This window comes from Brachyhypopomus gauderio, chromosome 14 (genome assembly GCF_052324685.1).
Source record: "Brachyhypopomus gauderio isolate BG-103 chromosome 14, BGAUD_0.2, whole genome shotgun sequence".
NCBI classification, from domain to species: domain Eukaryota; kingdom Metazoa; phylum Chordata; class Actinopteri; order Gymnotiformes; family Hypopomidae; genus Brachyhypopomus; species Brachyhypopomus gauderio.
This window is the reverse complement of record NC_135224.1, coordinates 11,603,494-11,613,163: the sequence shown is the minus strand read 5'-3', so window position 1 is coordinate 11,613,163 and position 9,670 is coordinate 11,603,494. Positions and strand designations below refer to the sequence as shown.

The window sequence follows — 9,670 nt, the reverse complement described above, 5'->3', positions numbered from 1 at the left end:
CGCCAAGCGCTGAGCGCGTCGGATCCGCCCATCGTCGTGGGTTCGGGGCACTCTGTCCTGTTGGCACCCCGGGACGGGTAGTGCCCTTGGAGGGGGCGTCTGTCACGTTGAGGACCCCGGCCCCTCCCTTTTGGGCGTGTGTATACGTTGTCCACATGCTTTGTCTGCGTCAGTGGATCTCCGTGGTTATGGTTATGTTGTGTGATAATTGTCTCACCTGTGACTCGTCTCGTAATCACGTGGGGCTAATGTGGTTTGTCTATTTAATGTGCGCTCGCGCAGTGTCCTGTGCTCGTCGTTGTCTATGGTCTGCACGTTGTGTGTGTACTTTATGTTACTCGTGCGCTATTGCGCAATCCGTGTGCACTAAAATAAAAGTGACCATGAGCAAACCCGAGGGATTCTGTGTCTCGTCCGTCTGCCGCCTCCCGCGTCACAAGTACACATATTGAATGCCTCTTACTTTAAAACCATAATTTAAAACCAAAAAGTTAAAATATCTTCTGCGTCCTGTGCACCGATTTATTCCTGAAAAACATTACACACATACTTATAGAAACAGGATGTTTCATTAGCTGTGCGAGCATAGTGCTTCATATATATTTATGTACACACACCGTGTTCTGCAGAAGTGTCACTCACTTCCTTTCCACTTGACCAATATATTACAAACGCTGTTTTGCAGTACACTGTGACGTGTGGTGCAAGGCGATGGACGAGACAGGAATCCGAATTTCTTGTACACACGTAATGTTTATTTGACACGAAGTAGTGCAGACAGCGCACGAAGAACACTCAGACATAAACGTACACTTGACTCCAACAACGACGAGCACAGGACACTGCGCGAAAGCACATTAAATAGACAAACCACATAAACCCCAAGTGATGACGAGACAAGCCACAGGTGAGAGACGGATTAACACAAGATGTACCCGCACCCACGGAGACCCACAGATGCAGACGACTAGACGTAGACAACGTAAACACACACCCAAAAGGGAGGGGTCGGGGACTGTAACGTGACAGACACGGTGTAACTGTGCTCTGTATAAGAGAGCATTTCTGGATATGATATTGCATACTACATATTTACAATATTACTGTCGCTGATGGCTTGAGAATTGCTCGCCATTTTCAGCTAAGATAATGATCATGTTTTATCATAAGATGAAAGAAAGAAAATTAAGAACTTTACTAACATTCCATATGCTGTTTAAAAGTGTGATACAGGTGCTCTAATGGTAAATAAAATTAATAACTTTTTAAAAAGTCAGGCGTGGTCCACCTGTAAACAATAAAGAAATACAATGAATTCATGGATTTTCTGCTGAGCAGTTGCATATAAACTGCTGACAATTGGTATACAGGAGGTTAAACTAGTCCTAAAACATTTTATTTGGTGAGTTGGGCTCTATTTTAAGAATATTGGATGCCATCCAGTGATTTAATGTAGAAATCCAGATCAGGCTAGAGGGAGCAACTATGGCAACAGTTTAAGTTTATTTATATAAACTATAACTATATAAAATTTATTTATATAGTGCTTTTTACAACACATGTTACAAAGCAGCTTTAGAATTGTATGGGTCCCTAATGAGCAAACCAGAGGCAACAGTGGCAAGGAAAAACTCCCTATGATGGCAAGGATTAGGAATAAACCTCGGGAGGACCAAGACTCAAAAGGGAACCCATCCACCATTGGGCAGCTTGCTACCAAAAGTTTAAAAGTTTAAGTTTAGTTAAAAAGTAAAAAATTGACTTAGCCATTGTAGATAAGAGATTTCTTCTGTTTAAAAATTGCTATAGTTTACTTAATTGTATGTTTTGGATCATGTAGCTGTGACGGGCAGGGAGTGTGAAATAAAATGGAAGCGATCACGCCAAGTCTCAGGGAAAAGGGGGGTTTTAATGAAGTGAGCAAACCAAAAAACTCGTGACAAGTTCCAAATCAAGGATACAATGACCAGCAGTCATCTGGTACAAAGACAAGACATATATAGACAAACGACCATCAGGTGAGGCAGATCATACGCCCCGCCCACCTGAGGGACGAACAACAACAAGACAACTGCTGCTGTATACGGGGGCGACCAGCAGGGGGCCTGCCGTACCGTGACAGTAGCAATAGCGTAGAGGTAATGTTGACCTACAGGAAGGAATTAATACCCTGCACTCGATTTCAGATCTGTAATTAAATTTTTAATAAAACTTTGTAATTAGAGAACTTCATGATATGTATTACCAGATTATGTTTTCAGGGCTTTCAGAGCCCAAAACAGAAAACAATTTGTTATTAGTTAATTGGTTATGATAAATTAAAACAAATAAAATGAGCTGAAAGTTCCATGTGACAGCACTATAGAACAACTTTTCTTAATAGTTTCTGTGCTTTGACACACTTCTATACTACTTTAAATAGCAACACTGCAATTCTCTTTGTTATCTGAAACCACAACCTAGCATTTCCTCAAAACTATTGGACCAATCAAATGAGTTCACAGCTTTAAAATATGGATTCAGGTAACACAAAGTCTCTTTTGAAATTGGACAGGCAAGGTACTGATTCATTAGATTATATGTCTGTCTCAACAATAAAAATGTTTATTTTATTCACTTTTTGCCTTTTCATAACAGGTAAGTCATATTTTGAGTAATCAATATGTTTATGATACAATCAACCTTCTATGTACCTGGTACATTTAAATAAAATGCATTCTAGCCAACAAACCTTTGCTTTTTTCTCTCCAGTAAAAAGTTCTACAACCACTGAGCTTCAGGTACAAACATTTAGGCAGGGATATAGCGTAAAAATTAAATGTAGCCAAAACTCAGTCAAAGACAGTAAAGCGATTTTTTTCGCTTGGTATAAGATGAGTTTAGGGAAGGTGCCTCAGCTTGTGGTGAGAATATCTGATGCAGGTACAAAACACAGATTTGCTCGAGCATTTGACAATGGCCACTTCGCTGTTGATCCTGGGGAGGAGAAATTTGACCTCATCATTAAGGAAGTCTCAGAAGATGACAGAGGAACATATTTCTGTGGAATGATGAAGACAAATGTTGTAGAGTTTGTATCTGGGACCCATTTGCTATTTCACGGTAAGTGCATTTGTGTGCAGCTTCTTTTGTTCTCTGTCTGTTTCATGGTTCCCTTTATCATTATTCCTCTTTTCTTTTTTTATAACTATTTTTTTAAGCTGAAAAGATCAAGTGGCAGCTGCAGACTGAAATGGTTTTCAAGAATGGAGAATATTCTACACTCCAGTGTTCAATGCAGACTGTTACTGCCAGCTGTGCAGAAGAACATAGTGTTTACTGGTTCAGCCATGGCTCAAACAAATCTCATCCAGGAATTATTTACACTCATGGAAATGGGAGTGATCAGTGTACCACAGGCTCTGATGCCGGCTCTCCAACACGGACTTGTGTGTATGACCTTCCCAGGAATTACACAAAACATTCTGATGGTGGGATTTATTACTGTGCTGTGGCTGCCTGTGGGGAAATACTCATTGGAAATGGAGCTAAAGTTGATGTTGAAGGTAAAACCACTAATGCATTGTGAGTATTTTCTGTAATGGGTTTTATCTGTAAACCTACATTTAATGCATAGGAAACCCAGACTACTGTCTATGATTGAATCTGCTTTTAACTTATCGCTTTTGGTCATTTCAGAAAATAACAAATGGACTGTTATTGGTTTGACAGCAGTAAATGTGATCTCAGTTATTATCATCATTGTCCTTGGTGGACTGCTGTATAAGAATCAACAGAAAGGTTAGTTAAATTAGATTGTAAATAAAATGTAGTTTAATATTTCTTGTTCGCACAGTATTTGAATATCATACTTTAAGGTTTTTTGCTTTTTGAAAGGTTCAGATAAAGGTCAGCCAAGGCACTCAAATAAGGTAAAACAGGAATTTTCCTATTAAAATAAACTTTATTAAAATATATAAATATAGTTTTCAATGTTCTCATTATCTGCATGGTTTTACCATTTGTTCTCTGTCAGGTTGAAGACCCAGATTACTTGAACTACGCAGCTTTGAGATTTGCTCAGAAACCTTCCACCTCTGAAATAACCAAAGTTCAATTCAGATGTTTATGCTCAGGTCAAAATTCAATACACAATTGAAATGAGAACCTTTTGTCTTCTGATTGATGCCATATTAGTCTTATTTGCATGAAGGAGAACAGACTTGAATTGGCAACAAAGCTGAACTCACATTTTGGTGACTCCTGAGCTTGTTTCAAATACAAATACATTTTCTTAAGTATTTTCTTTTAGTTCTGCCAAGTCTTATCTTTATTTCTTGTGTTATTATTACTTAGTAATTTAGCTTACTTACAGAGCGACTTACATTTTTATCTCATTTTTTATACAAGTGAGCAATTGAGGGTTAAGGGCCTTGCTCAGGGGCACCTCAGTCATGGCCTGGGGATCAAACCTGCGACCCTCCGGTCACAAGACCAGCTCCCTAACCGCTAGGCCATGACTGCCCGGTCACAGCTCCGGACCCTTCCCTGTGGGCGTGTTATGTCGTCTGCGTGCAGTTATGTCCATGTTTGTAGTTACGTGGGTGTGGGTCGTTTGTGAGCGTGTTCGTTGTCTCACCTGTGCCGTGTCTCGTGATCACTGCGGAATGTGTTCATCACCTATTTAATGTGCGTTCACGCAATGTCTCGTGCTCGTCTTTGTCTAAAGTTCGTGCTTGAGTGAGCTGCATGTTTTCGTGTGCTTGCGCCGAACTTCACTTTGTCGTCACTGAATAAACATATGTGTCAGCACCAAAACCGTCTTCGTGCCTGCCTCCACCCATCATCACAGAGATAAATTGAACAAAATCCTCAAATAAAAGTAAATTGTTTTGCGAGAAGTATTTCCATGTTCCGCTCAACTATGTTCACCTAATTCATTCAGTGGAAGAGCTACACCATTAGCCTTGGGGTGGGCAGAGGTGGACTGGGGAGGGCAGTAAACTTCTTCTGAACTCTGCAGTAAACTGCTTCATGCCTGCTCTTCATCCACAGTAAAAAAAATTAGCAGTGAGAGATACAAGGTGTGAGCGTGTGAAGTTCACAAGCATTTCAAGCAGACCACACGGGAGCCCTTGAGATCCATACAGTCATCTGGGATGGCACCTGGGGGGTCCAATCACATTTCAGGGGGATCTAGTGCTACCCCGGCCCCTGCTTTGGCTTTGCCTATGACTTAAAATTTTAAATTTTTTAAAAATTTTGTATAAAATTATTTTCTTTATCCCCATCTAATCCTGAAAATCTGACCTCTGTATGCACAAATGTCTGTATCTAAAAATCGCACCAATGGCTCTATATTATGAAATGCAGGATTGATGCATTGTGATGCATTTAATAAAAACATGAAAAAATGCAATATTTATATAATTGTCTTTATAAATTCATAAGCAAAAAAAAATATTACATGAGAAAGCAGCCTTCATATCAGACAATCCTCACTAGACAGACAGCAGGGTTCACGTTCTCAGACATCCCAGGGTTCATGTTCTCATGGTCTCATGTTCCGCCCCCAACTTCTTCCACAGATTGTATATATGTATATTTATCTGTGTGTGCGTTACTCATTTCACCTGTCTCTTGTCTCATTGTTGTAATGTGTTGCACTTGTGTCTTGTTAATGTCTGTGCATTTACTTGTGCAGCTGTGTCATGCTTCTTGCATCTTTGTCAGAACCAGACCCATGTGTTGATTTGTGTTCCGTGTTGCATTCAAATAAACATGTTTGTTAAAATTCAGTAGTCTCTACACCCTGACCAATCCTCACTAGGGAGGACTAGGGAGGTTTCATCCAGGCTGACCAGTGCATGCTTGAGTGCTATGTGGGCAGGTGGGAGGTACTGTGCTACTCCCAGGGAGGGAGCACGCCCAAGTTCCTCCCAGTGTTCCTGGGCTGGGGGTAGGAGGAGGCTGCTGGCTTGATCGGTCACTGCTGTTCTGTGAGAGAGATGATGCATGTGGAGAGATACTGTTTGGGAAAGGAACTACATTGTTTATGTACTAGACTGTTGTACATGGATTGTATTTTGCTTTTTACATTTTTGTATAGCAGATATGCTATGCCTGGTCAAAAAATAAAGAAAATCGGGTGTATGTATTTTCTATTTATGTTTCATAAAATAAATATACTTTGACTATATTCTACTATTTTTTCTACTAGTACACTCAAAAAAAATATTCAGCAGGTCAGTAAATATCACGAAAAATGTGTTTAAGTTAAAATACTAAGTAATGGGATTTACTTGATCTTAATGAGCTTCATATTTAATTTATGTTAGTACATTGTTAATAAAAAAAAGTTTTACTTGTAGTGCTATCAAGTAAATGCTTTGATGCACCTTTTACAACATTGTAAATTGTATTTATTCATAATTCTTATATTCTGTACATACATGTAATATACATATAGATATTCTTGTAATTATTCCATCTGTATATCATGTCTATATTGTTAAATACCCATCTATATTATGTTTATAGAACCTCAACACATTCACACCAAATTCAGTTTTCAAATAGTTTATATAATATATACCAAATTCTATAATTGTAAATCTATGTAGATTGTATTGTACATTTTGCACTTGCTACTTTATTGCACTTCTGGTTAGATGCTAAACTACATTTCGTTGCATTGTACTTGTACATATGTAATGACAATAAAGTTGAATCTAATCTAATCTAATCTATCAGCCGATAAGGTGATTATAATTGGTGATTATAATTGGTGATTTTAGCATCCATTTTGAAAATCTATGTGACTCTTTTAGTATAAATTTTCAGTTCAATTTAGTATAAATTTTCAATGGGTATCACTCAGAATGTGGTGGGTCCTACGCATAATTGTAGTCATACTTTAGACTTGGGGGGTATTCCACGAAGCAAGCTAACTCAGTAAGCCAGGCTTTTTAAGACAAGCCTGGCTCATTTTGCTCAAATTCGGTTCCACGAAAGAGGCTAGACTTGAGCCTCGCTCAGTTACTACAGTAACATATACGTTTGAACTAACCTGCTCCGTACCAGGCTAGAGTTGAGGCTTAGCTTAGCGGGACCGCTTCTATTGGCTGAGCAGCGTGATGTCAGTCTCGCCATCCGGGAAACTGAATTGAGGAACAAGGTTCCGCTGCAGTTCTATCCATTAAATTGCTGTGGATGTAGCATATCATATCTTTATACATTTAATTGAGTACAGTAATTATTAGTTTGGAATGATTGCAGGTTATTATTATCAAAATGTAATAATTATATTTCAAAATGCAATTTATATTTTGATCTTAGGAGTACATATTCATTGTTAATCAGTGAGGTTTCTGCACATTGTAATGTATTGGTTTAATCTTCACAAATTCAGGTCAGTGTAAATGGAATACAGTGTCTAATCGCAGTTATGGTGCAGAAACATACATTAGCATAAACTCTATATCACAAAAAATACAATTCTTTGTACCTGAGTATTAATAATTATTAATACTGAGTAATTTAGGTGAAGATACTTTTAGGTATATATTTATCCCCATACTTCCTCTTTTGTGTTCAAATTACAAGCAAATCATATCACTCTGCAATTTACATATGTTCAGTATAAATAATGTAAATGTGTGGTTAACTTAATGGTGCAAAAAGGAAATGGACACAGACAAATACCTTACCAAGATTTTCATACAGGTGATACAAATAATCCAAAATGTAGGCTATAAAAAAAGCAGCTAACAGTGAAGGCTGAAGGCTGATTGACCATGGCATGCCCATTTGTAGAGAATCCAGTAGATGAGATGTAGTGCACAGAGCATTCATGCTACCAGCTCCAAGGTCATTCCAGGACAGGACAGATCCACTGGGCTTTCTGGATGACTACTTATTTGAGCACTACAGGTTCAAAAGACCCAGTATTATATATCTTTGTAAATTACTGGGACCATATATTGAGAAGACCACTAGACGCAGTAAAGCTCTTACCAAACCCCAAACGGTCTGTATCGCTTTGCGCTTCTTTGCCAGTCGTGCATTTCTGTACAGCGTTGGGGATGTATAATCAATCAATCAATCAATCAATCAAATTTTATTTATATAGCGCTTTTTACAACAGTTGTTGTCACAAAGCAGCTTTACAAGTGCCGAGTCCTAGCCCCCAGTGAGCAAGCCAAAGGCGACAGTGGCAAGGAAAAACTCCCTAGTTTTTTTTTTTTGCATGAGGAAGAAACCTTGAGAGGAACCAAGACTCAGGGGGGGAACCCATCCTCCTCTGGCCGACACCGGTCACCATGACAACATTAACAATTGTTTCTTTGTGAGAAAGAAAAGGAAAAATATGTAATAATGTCCATCATGATGTATGCATCCGGTTAGGCAGGAGGTGGCTGGCCCAGGATGGATCAAGCAGGCGGGCAGCCATGTGGAGAAATGAAACAGGGAAAATTAGCTCTGTATGAGGACATATACAAGACAGGTGAAATTATAAACATTTCCGGAGTGTGGCAGCAACTCTGGCATTAAGTTAAATTATTACAGCCTAGCTAAAAAGGCAGAACCAGAAGGTAACATAGGCTTGGGGGCATTCTGAGACAATGGCATCCATCCACTGCACTGTCAACAAACTTGAGTGACCACGAGCAGTGACAGGATGACAGCACCAGCGCCCCAGTCAACCATAAAACCCTTCGCCTCTGAACCCCTGGATCTGTACCTTTATCTAAGGGGGGATATTAATTATCCAACGCTAAACTAAATAAGTGGGTTTTCAACCTAGACTTAAAGATTGTGACTGTGTCGGAGTCCCGGACGCATTTAGGAAGATTATTCCAAAGCTGGGGGGCCTTACAAGAAAAGGCTCTTCCCCCTGCTGTTACCTTGTTAATTTTTGGAACTAATAAAAGACCAGCACCCTGTGATCTTAGTGGGCGTGGGGGTTCGTAATAGGAAATAAGTTCCTGAAGGTACTCAGGAGCAAGCCCGTGCAATGCTTTATAAGTTAATAAAAGAATTTTAAAGTCAATACGGAATTTAACTGGGAGCCAATGCAGGGCTGATAGGACTGGACTGATATGCTGAAATTTTCTAGTTCTGGTTAGAACCCTGGCTGCGGCATTTTGAACTATTTGAAGTTTATTTAGATTCCTATTTGAACATCCTGACAGTAGTGCATTGCAGTAGTCTAATCTAGAGCTAACAAAGGCGTGCACCAATTTTTCCGCATCATCCTGTGATAATGCATTTCTTATTTTAGCAATGTTACGGAGATGTAGAAAAGCTATCCTAGTAGTATTATCTATGTAAATCAGAGTCGAGTATGACGCCTAGGTTTTTGGCTACTGTGCCAGGTGTAATGGGGTAGTGTCATGGTACGGCGGCCCCCTACTGGTCGCCCCCGTCTACAGCAGCAGCTTGTCATGTGGGTGTGGCGTTGTGTTCGTCCCTCAGGTGGGCGGAGCCCGCGATCCGTCTCACCTGAGGGTCGTTTGTTCGTCTATATATGTCTTGTCTTTGTACCAGTTGACTGCTGGTTATTATATCCTTAATTCGGATCAGTTCACGGGTTTTGGTTTGCGCACTTTACATATTAAACCATCCTATTTCCCTGAGACTTGGCGTGATCGCTTCCATTTATTTTCGCTCACCCTGCCCGTCACAGAAT

The 9,670-nt window shown here is 39.6% G+C and overlaps 1 protein-coding gene across 1 annotated transcript; it reads left to right on the top strand.

Annotated features, from left to right (window-relative positions):
* The first annotated feature begins 2,543 nt into the window (after positions 1-2,543).
* LOC143475274 (uncharacterized) lies at positions 2,544-5,345 on the top strand. Its single transcript, XM_076973062.1, has 6 exons — positions 2,544-2,637; positions 2,752-3,102; positions 3,201-3,545; positions 3,679-3,780; positions 3,877-3,911; positions 4,016-5,345. The coding sequence occupies exons 1-6, from the start codon at positions 2,580-2,582 to the stop codon at positions 4,136-4,138; spliced, it is 1,014 nt and encodes a 337-aa protein (XP_076829177.1). The 5' UTR covers positions 2,544-2,579; the 3' UTR covers positions 4,139-5,345.
* Positions 5,346-9,670: the final 4,325 nt, after the last annotated feature.